Source organism: Electrona antarctica (assembly GCF_951216825.1).
Source record: "Electrona antarctica genome assembly, chromosome: 22".
Taxonomy (NCBI): domain Eukaryota; kingdom Metazoa; phylum Chordata; class Actinopteri; order Myctophiformes; family Myctophidae; genus Electrona; species Electrona antarctica.
Window position 1 is genome coordinate 11,399,806 of NC_136805.1, and position 17,734 is coordinate 11,417,539.

The 17,734-nt window shown below is 44.4% G+C and overlaps 1 protein-coding gene across 2 annotated transcripts in view; it reads left to right on the forward strand.

The window, feature by feature from the left end:
- slc39a11 (solute carrier family 39, member 11) overlaps positions 1 to 17,734 on the forward strand; it is a 95,999-nt gene that overhangs the window by 19,051 nt on the left and 59,214 nt on the right. For both annotated transcript variants that reach the window (XM_079492833.1, XM_079492834.1), the window contains exon 4: positions 3,455 to 3,613. In XM_079492833.1, coding sequence (XP_079348959.1) covers positions 3,455 to 3,613 — 159 coding nt within the window. The remainder of the gene's footprint in view (positions 1 to 3,454; positions 3,614 to 17,734) is intronic.

Below are 17,734 nucleotides of genomic sequence, written 5' to 3' on the forward strand. Positions count from 1 at the left end.
ATAGTGCAGTGCAGTGGTATATTAGCCCATTTTGACCTGAGATCAGATTCTAAAAATGTCTTCTACATCCTGACAGTTTTCTGAAAAAGCTATGTTTCTATGTCAGTCGTTCTTCGATTTTTCAAAAATAGCAGACCTACAAGCTCGTAGCGCGCCACTCGGTGGCGCGCTATGAGCTTGTAGATCTGCTATTTTTCAATAGCTAAAGCATAACATAATGCTAACACCAAAAGGGGTTCCCGCCCAGCATGGGTTAGTATCGCAACACGAGGCTATAGGGAATGTGCAACTGTGCATACAAAGTTTTACGCAGATCGGTGCAGTTATGTAAAGACGTGACTCTGCCTGTTATAGCGCCACCATGAGCATGATTTGAAAAATGTCAAGTAGCATTTCTTCCTCAGCCTAGTGGGAATATGCATGCACAGTTTCAACGGCACAATCAGACACTGTGTTGATGATTTGCGGCATTTTGTACAAAACGGGCCACTCCTGCAAATTTTGAAAGCCAATCTTAGCCACTAAGGGTGGAATATGAGAAATAAAAAAAAACCCATCTTGATCACATGACTATAGAGATCATGTGTGCTGATTTGTGTGAGATTTGGATCACATCTGAAGGAGTAATATAAAAAAAAGGTTTTACATAATGTCGGCCTCCTGGTGGCAAGGTTTTTCCTTGGCCTCTAGGGAGTGTGCATACAAGGTTTTACACAGATTGGTGCAGTTATAGGTAAAACCACAAATCGGCCAGTTATAGCGCCACCATAAGGCTGAGTTGAAAATTCTCAAGTGGCATTTCTTCCTCTGCATATTGGGAATGTGCGTGCAAAATTTCACGGAAATCACACAATGTGTTCATGATGTGCAGCGTTTTGTTCAAAATCCTGCGATCTTTGGAAGCGAATCTGAAAGACCCGTTTCGTTTAATGACTGTAAAGAGACTGTGTAAGAATTTGCGTGCTGGTTGGACAAAACCAGCACGCAAATTACTGTCAAAAAGTGTGTTCTGCAGAAATCGGCCTCCTGGTGGCGCTATAACAGGCCTATGTGGAAAGATTGGGGCAGAGGTTCATCTCTGTCATCCAGGGAGTGTGTGTGCAGAGTGTGGCTGCGATCAAGCCAAGGGTGGCAGAGATTAGCTGTCCACGGACGGATGGACGGACGGACGGACGGACGGACCGAGTGCAAAACATACTCTCCCCCATGACTTCGGCCTGGTGGAGACAAACATCTGTTGGGTTCAGAAGAGAGAGTACGAAGGGAGGAATTGCATCATCATCATCATCATCATCATCCTCATAGTACAAGCTATCCTACTATAAATGTGCCACGTCTCTGCGTGCGTACGTGTGTGTGTACGTGTGTGTACGGTTGTAATGCACGTAACTCGAGAACCGTTTGACCCACCGACTTCACATTCGACACACGTTCCACACCCCCACAGGGAGTGCAGTGCCAGGTATCGAGTCGGTCGGACCCACGGGTCTCCAGAACCACCACAAAAGGCTCTGGTCGGGCTTTCACCTGGGCCAGGCTCTGCCAGTGGGCCTAATGAGGCCAACTCCTTTCACCTGTGCAATTTCCAGCCTCTGCCTCAGCCAATTGAGGTTCAACCAATCACTCTGCCAGTGGGCCGAATTGATTGCCATGTACACTTTTCAGTTTGCAGTCTTCACACACACAGGCACATACACAGATCTCCATGTGGGACACCGGCTGACAGTTAAAAACGGGTGCTATGACAACGTATATCATTAGGTTCCGAAGTTGCATCGTTCCCAAGTAGGCCGGTGGCCGACTGCGACGGCCACGTACAGGTCTAGTAGTACAAACTATTCACAAGGTGACAGCGGTGGAAGGCAACATTGCCCCATACTGTGGCTCAAGAGGTAGAGCAGGTCGTCCAATGATCCATGGGTCGGCGGTTCGAATCCCGGCTCCTCCTGTCTACATGTCGAAGTGTCCTTGGGCAAGACACTGAACCCCAAATTTCTCCCGATGTGCTGGTTGGTACCTTGCATGGCTTCCGCTGCAATCGATGTATGAATGTGTGTGTGAATGGGTGAATGTAATGCACAATCTATGTAAAGCGCCTTGGATAAAGGCGCTATATAAATGCACCATTTACCATATGATTACATGCAGCCATGCCGGGCCTCGCAATACATCGCAAGCTTGTAAATGAGTTACAGGTGTGCCTTGAGATTTTGACTTGCTCAATGATGTGTTGATAATTGGCACTGTATGTCAATCAACAAACATAATTACATGCACTGACACACCACCAGCAGTGTACTCAGACACATGAGCACAGAGGCACGCACGCACGCACGCACGCACGCACGCACGCACAGATTAAGGACACATATTATTCACTCAGACATGGAAACACACATGAACAGGTAGACAAAGCAGCTCACCTCACGCACACCAGTGTTGGTGAGGTGCTGGCCTAAGGCAGTAATTAAGTAAAAATTAGAAAAGGCCGCACACACTTAGCCACGATGCTGTATATTATTTACACACATGAACATGCATACCCATTGCCCACTAGCTGAATTGTGAAAACGTGGACGTGTCGATGCATTTAATGCACTGATGACTAATGGTTAGTTATTTATTGTTGTCATGGGAGCAGAAACTGTGGAACAGTTCAGGGAGCCATAGAAACGTGTGACTTTTCTATCCAAAGGCAATGAACAGGTGACTAGCTAGAAGACAGCCACAGGGTAACCTGGAGGACAGACACACAAACGCACACATGCACACACAGGTTTTTCACAGCAATGAACAGGTGTGTTGTGTGTGAATAGCTAGAAGACAGCCACAGGGTAACCTGGAGGGCGGACACACGCACGCACACATGCACACATGCACACACAGGTTTTTCACTGCAATTCACAGCAATGAACAGGGCAGCGATTTTCAGGGCTCATATGCATATACTAATGAATACTTTTTGTTTCCCCTTTCTACTTTGGATGAGACTCAACTTAAGTCTGTCACAAAATGTTTTTTTTTTGTTCCCTCAAGGGCTATACTTGGTTGGTGACCTTTCATGTGTCTGCCACACGTTGGTAGCGAGAGGACAGAAAACAAAAGGATACACCTCAAGGCTTAACCCATTTTGGGCGGGAACCCCTTTTGGTGTTAGCATTATGTTATAGCTTTAGCTATTGAAAAATAGCAGACCTACAAGCTCATGCGCTACGAGCTTGTAGGTCTGCTATTTTTGACTGACATAGAAACATAGCTTTTTCAGAAAACTGTCAGGATGTAGAAGACATTTTTAGAATCTGATCTCGGGTCAAAATGGCTTAATACAACAACTAGGCTAAAGCCTAATTTAATGTATTTATAGAAAATGTGTTATTTTACACCCTTATGCTTGACTAAATGTTCATTATTTCTGTCTGTCTTGCCTTCCTTTCTCTCCTCTCCCTTTTCTCAGGTGATGCTGGCTGCCTCTTATTGGTCGTTGCTGGCCCCAGCCATCGACATGGCTGAGGATTCTGGGAAGTATGGCAAGTTTGCCTTTGTGCCTGTGGCGGTGGGTTTCACTCTGGGAGCAGCCTTTGTCTACTTCGCTGACCTCGCCCTGCCCTTGTTTGTAAGTATAGTTTGATTGATTATTTTATTAGACAATAAAAAATGCAAACGGTACAGGGTACAGTCAGGTAGCCTGGCTAATAAGCCAGACTCAAATCACACTGTCGTGTGGTATTTGAGTCTGGAGATGCTGTGTATGGATCTTGTTTCCCGGGGGGCGGGTTCAAACATTTTCTCTTTGACGCAATTGGTCAGAGCTACTGTCAGTCAAAGGTCTCAAGCATTGAACGTCACTGTACCAAAGCCCACCCATATTGCATACCGTGTCCCGATTGGCCACACCAGTTCTCTGGTGTAGGAAATGGGCGTACAATTGAGCCTCTCCAGACCGTAATCCGCCGGCAGGCAATTTTTCTTTTGCCAACGGCTGATTCGGTCTGGCTTATTAGCCAGGCTAACAGTCAGGCACATTGGGTCCAAAAGGATAGCACAGAAGAAAGACTTTGCGGTCTTGTTTCCATTCATTCACAATCGCAACAATCACAACAACAATTGAGATATCTCAAAAACATGAAATCTATGTACAGGTTGGAATAAAAAAATATACATCGGACTTCTCTCCATTTCATCTACTGACAGTGACAGGTGAAGTTTCAGACCAGATTTAAAGGAAGCTAGAGATGTGCTTGTTTTGAGGGAAGGGTTCAGGGTATTCCACACCGGAGTGGCAGTGCTGTGGAAGGTGAATTTATGTCTCATTGTGTATGCAAATGCTGTAAAGCCAGCCAAGAGGTGTGTTGTATAATTTGTCAGTGAAGCATCAGGGAGCTCTGCTTGGAGAGAACCCATGCACCTCGGAGGCTCACTCACTGCTGCCCATGGCAGAGAGACATTAATGAGGCCTGCTCTTGTAAATCCACTTGGCAGTGTGCGTGCGTGTGTGCGTGCGTGCGTGCGTGCGTGCGTTTTTACCATCCAGATTTATTTATGATGGCTCCCCAACTTTTCCTTCTTACTGCAAATGTTGAGATCTTGCACAATACAGAATTCCACCCACTCTTATTTCCAGCTGTAAAGAGTGTGTGAGTGTGTGGGCCTGGTTGGATTGGAGGTTCTTCTTGCACTTTAACACATTTTGGGCGGGAACCCCTTTTGGTGTTAGCATTATGTTATGCTTTAGCTATTGAAAAATAGCAGATCTACAAGCTTGTAGCGCGCCACCGAGTGGCGCGCTACGAGCTTGTAGGTCTGCTATTTTTTGAAAAATCTTGAAAATGTGTTGCAAATCTTTGAATATATATTCTTTCAGAGCGAACGTTTTTAACTCATATCTTTGCTTCTGGGAGGTCCCTGGAACAACATATTTTCAGATGTGGGTCGGCGGCCAATTACATATAATCTTGGGGGTCCTTGACATAAAAATGTTTGAGAACGACTGACATAGAAACAGGTTTTTCAGAAAACTGTCATTTGTAGAATCGTTCCCAGGTCAAAATGGGTTAAGGTGATAAGACACAATTATGAGCACTATGAATTATGCCAACCTACAGCATGGACGTTACTCAGTTCATTCTGTTCATTCTGTCATTAGCTACATGAACCCTATAGCATCCATATCCTGGGAATGTCACAATAGGCAAACATTCAATGAAAATAACAGATCTACAAGTGGCTACAATCTACTCAATTATATTGGTGAACACTTTTTACACTCATACATATTGAGCAATTTTGACTGCTATGAATGAGCACCTTGAAATGTACAATTTGAGTAGATAAACTTAATATGCAATATAAAACCTAGGTCAAAACCACATATAATATATGAAATGCTAGGTTGATCTGACTAAAAATTTACTCAATATTTTAACTGTATTCAACTCATTATAGTGCATATAAATTATCCAAAAATAAATCTGGTTACCTTTGTCAAAATGAATACACAAGGCAATTATACAGACAATTACGTTTTTTTAGTGAACACCACATTCAAGTCAACAGTCAGGCCTCGTGAGACTGCAATGTCTGCAACAACATTATATAACCTAGAACAGAAGAAATTATACAATCCATACCGAACACTATAACAATACTTTATATTACAACAAAAGAAAGGGTAAAAGTGCTGTGCTTCTGTCAATCATTGTGCAACAAGAACAAGAACAACAGCCCTTCAAAGTGACAGTAAGTCATTACCACAAAAGCTGCCAGTCAAGAGGCTGTTTGGCATGAAATAAAAGCATAATAAAAGCACTTAACCAGGTAATGACAATGAGCAAGGTTATACTGTACAAGGTTCCCACACATTTTTCCAAAACTAGACATGGGGTTCCTGACGTTGGCTGCAGTGATTTATTCACCAGTCTACAAAACAAACACCAACATTTATAGTCATTGTGATTTTATATGATGAGAATAGACATTTATAATTATAAGCATTCTGCTATGACCACATGGTTAGCCAGTTAGCCACACATCCTCAAAAATTACGAATTTAAGAAAAAGGAAATGATTGGCGACGCAATCAGGAGACGGTCTAAAAAATAAATCTGTAAATGAAATGCCCTTGAAAGTCGTCATGTCTGCTCACTAACCCCGTAATCACAACATCCTGGGTTTAGAGGATCTCAACACCAGTCTCATAATAAGTAAATCACACCAGCATCTCTATTTCCTGCGGCAGCTTAAGAAGTTTAAAGTCAGCCAAGCAGCCATGACTCACTTCTATAGGGCCACTATTGAACGTGTTCTTACCTTCTCCATGCTTGTCTGGTTTGGTCACACAACCTCTCAAGACAAATCGAAGCTGGAGAGAGTAGTACGTTGCGCATCAAAAACCATTGGATGTAGCCTCCCTACACTTTCCTCACTCTATTCCACCAGAATAATTAGGAAGGCAAAAAAAATCATTGCAGACAACTCTCATCCTGCACATTACCTCTTCAATCTCCTCCCATCAGGCAGGAGATATAGAAGCATCAAGAGCTCAACATCTCGCTTCAGAGATAGCACTTACCTCGTAGCCATTAGACATCTGAACTTGACTCATTAGGCACAGTTGGGCTGATAGATGTATGTATGTATGTAGCAATATGCATATAGCACTTTTAAAACTGAATGTTAATTCCCTATGCTGCTGGTTTTTGTATCGTATTGTCCTTCTTGTTTTTGTATCTATGGTTGTCTGTATATGTTGAGTATGAACCAAGACAAATTCCTATCAACTTGTTGACATGTCTTCTCTTCCACCTCTTCTTCTAACACCTCTTCTCATAGCTAAAGAATGACAGATTAGGTAACTGCGGTAGTGTTGATTTTGACAGCACATTTTGATTTAGTTTTAGTCAAAGTCTTTCGAATAAGTTTTCATTTAGTTTTAGTCACATTTTAGTCAACTGAAATGGTTTAGTGTTTGTATAGTTTTAGTTTTAGTCGACCAAATCTGCAGTTGAATTGAACAGGCCTTGATGGTGACATATTTTAGACTTGGTTGCATGCTGAAAATAGCCAATCTAGAAGCTTGTTGTGAACTTGTGTAGATCTGCTATTTTAAGCATGCAACCAAGCATCTCCACTAGTCTCTCCCTAACATTTTAGTCTAGTTTTTATTTCTTGACGAAATTGTCAATATATTTATATATATTCACTGTAGCTTGGTTTTTATTTAGTTTTTGTCAGTGAAAAAAGGTAGTCGACGGACATTTTTCGTCATAGTTTTAGTCATCGAAATCAACACTGAAGTGACTGAACTCATGCGCCCCCCCGGGGCGTCCCTGGCAGCCATTCCATTCCAAACATCCATCCACCCAGAAGTCCGTTTCCCCTGGACACGGCAAACACTGAAGCCGTCATTTGTTTGCCATGAACTGTGTTTGGCGCAGCGCCACCCGTATATATATATATATATGGCAGACAGGAAGCGGTGGTGATGATATACCGTATATGTGCCGTGATGCAATGCTCTCGTTCCGCAGTGCCAAGGACCCCCATTAATTCTGCAGAGCTTTACAGGGTTGTTAGGGAGACCAGGGATTAATAAGGCGAGGAAGTGATGCTGTATCTTTCATCCATGCGAGAACATTAGGTCACACACACACACACGTGCACGCATGCACGCACGCACGCACACACGCATGCACGCTATTTGAGCACAACAGTGTACAAGCTTCTTCCATCTCCTCTCTCTCCTCATGTGTCCATATCTCGAGGAAACGAGGGCCAGTAGGTTCAGGTTGAGTGGGTGGAGAAAAGTGTCAGGTGTGATGGGTGATTAGGAAAGTATCAGCAAGGATGAAAGGGAAGGAGACAAGCTATGTTGTATGGTTTAGAGACGGTCGCACCGAGGAAAAGACAGGAAGCAGAGCTGGAGGTAGCAGAGACTAAAATGTTGAGGTTCTCTCTGGGAGTATAACAAGGATGGATAGGATCAGGAACGAGATGTTTTGGAGATATAGCCAGAGAGGCCAGACTGAGATGGTTTGGACACATAAAGAGGAGGCTAGTGAGTATATTGGTAGAAGGATGTTGAGGTTGGAACTGCCAGGCAGGAAGGAGGCCTAGAGGAAGACCAAAGAGAAGATTTATGGATGTAGTGAAAGAGGACATGAAGTTAGTTGGTGTGAGAGAAGAGGACGCAGAGGACAGGGTGAGATGGAGGCAAATGATTCGCTGTGGCGACCTGAAGGGAAAAGGAAAAGACTCCATCAAATCTCCTTGCAAATCTCCATCAAATCAATGTTTTAGAGTTCAACAAGTGTCTCAGACATCACATAAAAAGACAGCATAAAACCTAAATGATCCATGCATATTACAGAATATTATATTCATAATAATATATCATAAGGTAAATAATATAGGTTATTACACTGCTATTATATATTATTATTATGTGTGGCCATGTCTATGGACGAATTTTGTTCAGTTTATGACACATTTAGTTTTTCCTTCTTCCACCACTTATTGCAGTTCTGTTTTAATCGGTTTTCGCGATACTCGCAATATGGTAGAGACACGAAGCCCACAACCATTGGCCAAAGGGTGGCGCCATAGCACCCAATTGAAAATGCAAACTTTGTATTTTCGACGAAGCAATCTGATTGGTTGAAACAGCTTTCTAGCCGTGCTTAAACCACAATATAGGAACGGCTAATCAAAACAAAGAATTCAGCCGTGCTTTTCTCTCAGAGCGCAGCAGACTCGGTGGCTAGGCTAGCTAGTTTCTTGGGTACATTTGTGGTCGTAGTGACTACATCTGGCTGGGTAACTGTTGTATAATTGCAATATTACACGAGAGGGTGTTCGCGAGACATGGCCAAAGCATTTTCGGGGGTCCCCAGCCAAAAACGTTGAGAACCCCTGTGGTAGAAGGCTATGTCATCCTGCTTAGACACGAAACCCACAACCGTTGGCCAAAAGGTGGCCAATCACTCAAATCCATCTATATTTATATAGCACATTTCACACAGCCTTAGTTGACTATTCCACAGGTCTGGGGGCCATGTACTGTACCACCGCCAAAGTGTGGTCACCTCTAATGGATACAGGGAGGGCGTTCCATCTTCTCTGCTATTCCTCACGTCTCGCTCCAGGCTACAGTTGCTGTTCCTATGACACTTAATCTTGCGACAGCTTGTCCTGCCAACAGACAGAATGACAAAACCAGAGGAGAGGGCGATCCATGTCAACTGTGAGAGAGAGAGAGAGTGAATAACGTGTTTTCCCGGAACAGCTGCATTGTTGTATTTGTCGTCATCATCAAGCCAAGTCTCTCTCTCCCCCTCTCTCTCTCTCGTCCTCTGCTAATTTACCAGACCATTGTTTTTCCTCTCTTGTCAGCCCCAGCCTGTGCTCTACGACCATCTATTCCTCTGTCTATCATTCCTCTCATTCAGCGCTGCTGTTTGCGGAGAAACTAGTAAAAAGTGCCACCAGCAGCTGTACAAATACCAGCTACCCCCCAGAAAGAGAGCGTGCGTGCGTGCGTGCGTGCGTGCGTGCGTGCGTGCGTGCGTGCGTGCGTGCGTGCGTTGTAATCGTGTGTATGTTCCAGTAATAACTGTCTTGAGACATGCTGTGCCATTGCCACGTAAACCATAGTATAGGAGCTGATCGAACAGGATCTTGATGATGAGAGCATGCTTGGTTCTCATGGTCACCTCTCTCTCTCTGTGTGTGTGTGTGTGTGTGTGTGTGTGTGTGTGTGTGTGTGTGTGTGAGTGTGAGTGTGAGTGTGAGTGTGAGTGTGAGTGTGAGTGTGAGTGTGAGTGTGAGTGCGTGCGTGCGTGCGTGCGTGCGTGCGTGCGTGCGCGTTGTAATCGTGTGTATGTTCCAGTAATAACTGTCTTGACTCTTGAGACATGCTGTGCCATTGCCACGTAAACCATAGTATAGGAGCTGATCGAACAGGAGGAAGCATGTTGATGATGAGAGCATGCTTGGTTCTCATGGTCACCTCTCTGCCTCTCTCTCTCTGTGTGTGTGTGTGTGTGTGTGTCTATCTCTCTCCTATCCTATTCGACATATCCTATAAGAGCCTCCCTGAGTTGGAGGAGGCTCTACCTGATCCCATCTTCTCGTGATGGCTTTCTTTCTTCCCTGCTGGGCTGGCCGGGCGGTCTTTGATTGGTCAGGAGTCGTTCAGACGTTCAACGTGTAGTGGCATATATTTTCATTCATTCTGTTTCTGCATTCAGCTGCAGCTTCATTCTGCCAGTAGTGATGCCTTTTGAAAAGCAGAAAGACACCCAGTGGTTTCCAGCCACGTTGGGAACCTGCTGGCTTAGTGGCTCTTTACTTCATGTCATTTCATGAAGTGCCTCTATACTCTTAAGTATATGGGGTCTTTCTGAACCCACTGCTGTCATTGCGTCTCTGAGCTCTCATTACTCCTAAATACGTCATTAGTTTTCCCAGTTAATACAACAGAACACAGTGATCGCGATTAATGCCCCTCCCCGCCCTCATCTATGTGCCCCTGTGGGACGGAGATTTATACTGTCTCATGAATAAGTGATGTTTCCCTTGTCCGCGGAGCCCTGACTGTGGCCTCCGGAGCCACTCGGCTTGTCTTTGTGTTTAATGAATATCCCTGGTGAAACACTGATAGGATATCACTAGCGGTCACCTCAATGTGAAGAGAAATGATGCCACCCTCTCTCCCCCTTAACTGCTTTACTGGCTCTAACATGCCCATTGCTACTTTTCTCTGTAATGAACATGCAATGACCACATGGTCGCTGGATCAATTCTGGCCGCTGCAGGTCTGAGTTGCATGTCCAACTCGGTGTCATCTAGCCACACACTTATCTCTGGATCCACCTGGAAGAGGCCGGCCTCCGATGGTGGTCTGAACAGGGTGTCCATTTGGTTCCATTTGTACACGTAACACGCCCAGAGTTAAATTAACACTGTGAAGTTGTGTGTGTATTGGTGTAGAACTGTAGATCGGGGTTCCATAAGATTCATCCATTTTGACCTGAGATCAGATTCTAAAAATGTCTTCTACATCCTGACAGTTTTCTGGAAAAGCTATGTTTCTATGTCAGTCGTTCTTCGATTTGATCTGATAGATCTGCTATTTTTCAATAGCTAAAGCATAACATGATGCTAACACCAAAAGGGGTTCCCGCCCAAAATGGGTTAAACGTGTTTCCATGTGTACACTCTCCAGAGTTACAGTATAGACCTGCAAGGATCCATTTGGACCCCTGGACCAGACATTGAGAAACAATGCACATGACTTTTCGTGTTTTTGCATGTATGAGTGCATGTGTCCACATTCGTTTAAGCTTTAGGGAGAACTCTGCTAATAAACGGTGTGTGTGTGTGTGTGTGTGTGTGTGTGTGTGTGTGTGTGTGTGTGTGTGTGTGTGTGTGTGTGTGTGTGTGTGTGTGTGTGTGTGTGTGTGTGTGTGTGTGTGTGTGTGTGTGTGTGTGTGTGTGTGTGTGTGTGTGTGTGTGTGTCGCTAACAGGGTATGGCAGCGTAGCACACAGCGTTTGTAGAGCTCATGGTTCATGCAGCCGCCAGCACGTCTGCCACATTTATTCACCCAAATGGACACGGAGACCATGTCACTGAATATCACATAGTGTGTGTGTGTCTGTATTCACGTCAGCTTGGATGTATTTCTTCTGGGGCTTGCACGTTTTTCCAAACACAGGTGTGTGTGTGTGTGTGTGTGTGTGTGTGTGTGTGTGTTCTACAGCTCTGTCCTACCTATGAATAATTATCCTTTTCCAAATGTCACCTTCCAACCTCGCTGGCCCCGGGCTGTGGCTACGTAGGTGATGAGATGCTTTGCATGGTTGGTTGGTTGGTTGGTGTGTAAGCCTGCTCTCACGTGGTCAGACTCAACGTCCCATGTCATCAATTTCAGGGACCGACAAATCCAACAATTGCATTCCAGAGCCCTATTATCCCATTTAGGCCTGACGTCGAAATTTAGAAAATGTCTTTTTAAAATGTATTTTTTTCTGAAAAACCTCATGTTTCTGTATCAGTGGTTCTCAATATTTCATGTCAAGGACCCCTAGAATTATATGTATTTGGCCACCGACCCCCATCTGAAAATATGTTGTTCCAGGGACCCCCCCGGAAGCAAAGATTTGAGTTAAAAACGCTCTGAAAGAATATATATATTCAAAGATTTGCGCCACATTTTCACGATTTTTCAAAAATAGCAGACCTACAACTTGTAGGTCTGCTATTTTTCAATGGCTAAAGTATGACATAATGCTATAAACACCAAGAGGGGTTCCCGCCCAAAATGGGTTATATCTGTTTGAATGTTATAAAAGTCACTTTATGATCCATTACCTGATTTGAAGGAAACCTAGCCGCACTGCACTAAGTATAAATCCCCCTGGAGACTGCAGCATGGTGAGTCATTCAGCCAGCAGGTACCCAGGCTGGCTATTATAGGCTGCCCCCCCAGGGTCTGGGAAAGCATCTAAGTTGATTTTCTAGGAGAGTTAAACTCTGAGGCAATCTAATGTTCACACTTTGATAAACCTGACACCAAGTCAGTCTCTGGCTGGCAGTGGGGCCACTCGTTAGACACTATTGTGTGTGTGCGTGCGTGCGTGCGTGCGTGCGTGCGTGCGTGCGTGCGTGCGTGCGTGCGTGCGTGCGTGCGTGCGTGTGTGACCTCATCATAACTGCATTCAACATCTGACTTTCTATCTATTTTACCTGTCATTCCTTCATTCTGAGCTAGCACACACACGCACAAACGCACGCATGCGTGCATTTAACTTTTACACTCACTTTGCCACTTGATTTGCCACTCACTGTGCATGCGCATACCCTCTATATCTCACATTTACATGTACTAGACCTGTGCGTGCCCGTCGGCCACCGGCCTACTTGAGAACGATGCAACTTGGGAACCTAATAATACCCGTTGTCAACGTGTCATAGCACCCATTTTAACTATCTGTCTGTGTCCCTTTTATGTCCATACTGTATATGGAGATCTCTGTATCTGTCTGTCTGCCTGTGCACGAAGAGTGCAAACTGACTGTGAAAAGTGTACTGGTTAAGTAATCAATTTGCAGGTGTGCGGTTGCCATGGCAATCAATTGGCTGAGGCAGAGGCTGAGAATTGCAAAACAGATTTCTTGTTTGTTACTGTAACATTTACTCATGATGCCATAGTCACTTACTTGCCTGTTCAGCACTTATTCTCCATGTCATTGACATGTCACTAGTGTGCTTGTACGATATTATTTCCAGGTTGTTTACAAAGTCAGGGGCTTTTACAGATTATAGCAATTTGATTGAACAATGTTGTAAACCCTTTCAACTCCACTATGAAGCAACTACTCCTTCATTGTAGCTCCTGCAATATGATATCATGATAATATCAATTCTGGTCATTTATTCTCCCCATTTCATGTTGGTTGGTTGCACGACTCGATTTGCACCTTGTTTATTGTGAGCAGCCCAGGAGGGTTGTAGGCTGTTAGGCAGGCTGTCGGAAAACCACACGGATGATTCGCCAGTCAATGTATGTTAAATTAGTTTAGTTTAGTTTATTTCGATCAATTCAACAGTGTAACATAAATCATTACATTAAATATTCACACTCTCTTATAGTTGATGGAAAAGGCATAGGCCGAAGCTCAAAGCTTGTTGATGCCTGTCCTTTGTACATGTAATTTTTCTCTAACATATTTTAAACTCACATAATGAATAATCCCCCTACATAATTATAACAAAATTTACATTCACATTCATAAGAGGAAGCTTATTTTGTGTACACTACACTACACAGCCGTACAACACAGGACGACGTGGGGAGTGTACACAGCTGAGTTGATTATATTTTGCATGTGGCGGGCGGCGTTTCGGACGGAGAATAGCCATTCGATGAGCTCACAACGGGTCGATTTGACTCGCTTATACAGATCTGCTATTTTCTGTCCATGACGCCCGTGTGTACGAGGGAGCATGAGGAGGTGGAAACGCCATTGACAATGAAGGGAAAATGTACGTCATCTCGTCCCTAACACAAACATTAAATGCCATTAACAAGAGCATTTAATGTTTTTGTTGCCACGGTTTGTTTTACATCACCATTACATCACCTAATCAACATGAGTTATAGACTTTAATATATTAGCGCCCCTCACTTCACAAGGGTGTGATTTTCACAAATGTAATGGAAACCCAACATACACTGACTATGCAATGATCAAAACACCATTTCTATGAGCGGTGCCTCTTTAGAAGCGGTGTTAAAAGATAAAACACCTTTTGCTTAGAGCGTATACTCCCAGGACGAGTCTGGGCTGTGTCGGTCTACCCAGGTTTTTATCTTTTCCACTGAGGCTCAGGCACGGCTTAAAGCGGAGATGAGAGAGGGAGTTTGATTGCACGACGCAATATCAGATCTAAGCATTGTCCATTGGTGCTGTGACGCTACCGTCCATGCATGCAGCACTGGTACCTGGCAACACATACGCCTGCGCTCGCCGCACATGTACACAGTTTCTGTCTTGTGAATACCACTGATTGAATGTACTAGAAGAAAGCATACACGTGCGCACCCCGGCACCCGCACCACACACACACACACACACACACACACACACACACACACACACACACACACACACACACACACACACGTACGTCTCTGTTTCCCCCTGTTGATTATTATCTGTATGGGGGCCATTTCAAAGAGAAAATGCATCTATTATTAAAGCTTTGATCATCATCATGGTAGTCTGTCACTCACCCTTTTCCCCTCTGCCTCTCTCTCTCTCTCTCTCTCTGTCTGCCTTCTCGTCTGCTCAACACTGCTTTGAAGTTGAGTAATTGTTGGATGTTGATTTGAATATTAAGTTGTCCCAAAGGTAAAATTGACCTTCTAAGGGATGACCAGAATGCAGAGACAGAAGTGGCCCCATGTAGACTCCAGGGGCAATTCTATAAACGGGTAATGTTATCTTGCACCGGGTTATTTTAAAACACTCAGGATTTCACGGTTTACTTGATCATGGCTTTTTCTTTCGTCTGTCTGTCTGTCTGTCTGTCTGTCTGTCTGTCTGTCTGTCTGTCTGTCTGTCTGTCTGTCTGTCTGTCTGTCTGTCTGTCTGTCTGTCTGTCTGTCTGTCTGTCTGTCTGTCTGTCTGTCTGTCTGTCTGTCACTCTGTCTTGACAGCCGTCACAAGGTGTCTCAAGTTGTGTGTGTGAAGAGAGACAGCGAGGGAGGAAGCTCTAGGGCAGTTGTTCCCAAAGTGGGGTCCGGGGACCCCCAGGGGTCCTTGAGGGAGTTCCAGGGGGTCCCCCAGCTAAATGATAGTTTGGAACCAAATGGAGCCTTTTGGGTCTGTGCAGTACTGTAGTTCAGACTAGTCATTGTTCCGACAAACGACAACCTACCTCAAACCCTAACCTAACCAACCGCAAGCACGGGAGCAGCGCATGTTCGAGCGGTTCCCGCATATCGGACTAATGCTCCGTCGGAATTACGTGCGGATCCCCTGTAACTCAGAGAGTGTACACATGGAACCATTTGTGTACAACGGGTCCATTTGGTTCCATTTGTACACTCTCAGAGTTAAATTAACATTGATTTGCCATTAAATGCCATTAAATGGGGGTCCGTAGACTAATGCATGTCAAACCTGGGGGTCCTTGAAATGATAATGGTTGAGAATCATTGCTAGAGCTGTACACATCTTCTCTTATGGGGTTCCCTGGCATATCTTTTCTAATGGGGTTTTACCGTTTGTTTTGCATCACCATTACATCAACCTAATCAACATGAGTTAGACTTTAATATATTTAGCGCCCCTCACTTCACACGGGTGTGATTTTTTTTGTACTCTAAGAGAGCAAGAGAGAGAAACATATGGTTAAGGGAGTGCCCTTGTGGTTGTGCTGGACGGTGCATAATTGCATATGTTTGTTCATGTTTACACATTGGTCTGACATGAGGCCAGTGACCCTGAGCTTAGTCACACTGTCACTGAGTTTGCTGGGAAACAAAAAGAGAGAAAGAAAATAAATAGATTCTGTGGTATGACTCTGGTCCAGAGTATCCACAAGTTGGATATAGCTTTGGTTTCCCATAGCTTTGTTTGATTGGCTCGGCAGAAAGTTTGAACCGGAAACCAGTTAAAGAACAGGGTCATTCAACAATTTTAACAAACATGACTGAATCTATTTATTTATGTATTTCTTACATAAATAAAGCAAACAACAAAACAATACATTCCCAGTTCCACAGCCCTCCCATCCCACACACTTAGATTTGCGTACATTTTAACATTCTTGTTAACATTTAACATTGTTAACATTCAATATACATTCTCAGGGCTAAATTAAGGCTGTGTATTATACTATGTGTGTTCCCCGCTGTTATTATTATTTTTTTAATATATATTTTTATCCCACGATTTTGTAACCCATTTTTCACCCCTGTGTCAATTATCTAATGTGATCCTGGGCTCTACACACCCTCCGCCAACCTGGGGAGAGCAACGGACTTGAACTAATGCTTCCTTCATGCATGAGTGTCCAAGTCGCTCCTTTACACCTGACAGGGGGGAGTTTCCCTGGTTGGACGTAGCGCGTGGAAGGAACACGTTATTCCAACCAGTTCCTTTCCCCTCCATCAGGCGCCCCGGCTGGCCAGGGGGAGTCAGTTTAGAGACCAGGATTATACTGCATGTTTTTTGTGAGGGTACCTACCCTAGACATAAGAAGGTAGACACCTCTTCCGGCTCTGGGGCGAGTGTCAAAATTGAAGGCACAATTTTCCCAAGATTTCTTGCGAAGCATAGCGGATGCAGCTTCCACGTGCGTAACATAAGTCCCGGATAATTCAGCAAATGCCTTTAGCACTTCCGCTTGACTTCCTGCCTTCAATGGAGACACGTCGCTCCACTGAACTGCAGTGGCCAGTGAGGCATCTTATGTTTTTAAATATCTATAATCCATTAATTATTCTGACCGGAACTGCACTAATTACCCAGCTTTGTCATCCCACTTCCTGTGCGTGTGCGTGTGCGTGTGCGTGTGTGCGTGCGTGCGTGCGTGCGCGCGTGCGCGTGGGGTGTGCGCGTGTTTAGTTTGTCATTTCAGAATCACTTTGAAGATTTAATTGGCAGATCAAACATAAGAAAAATAATCTGACAGTGAAACAACAGACTGATGTCTTTGCTCACCATCTGGATTATAGAATTATTATTGCCACTGCAGGTCACATTTACTATGAAATCGTGCATTTCTCGTCAGTTGTTTGGTTGGTCACCCCCCATATATGGTGATGCCGTGACATCACGTGATGTCACTAATATTAAGCCCATATATGGAGATCCCTGGTGTCATCAATTTTGGCCAGCAACTCTACATCTGACCTCAAACCCTTAGATCTCCATATACTGTATGGAGCTGACCTGTTCTGAACATTTCATATTTCTGCCCCAAAGTGATTAGTGCAGTCGCGCCCGGCAGCCGGCGAAAATTAAGTCCCGGCCCTACCTGGGCCCCTCATCAAACCCTGTACACTCAAGACACTGCCCCCGCTGCCACCCTTAGATCTCCATATATGGAGCTGACCTGTTCTGACATTCCATTATGTTGCACAAAATCCACCTCCCAGCCATTCTGGCCTGGTGGACTGGAGATAATTAACCCATTTTGGGCGGGAACCCCTTTTGGTGTTAGCA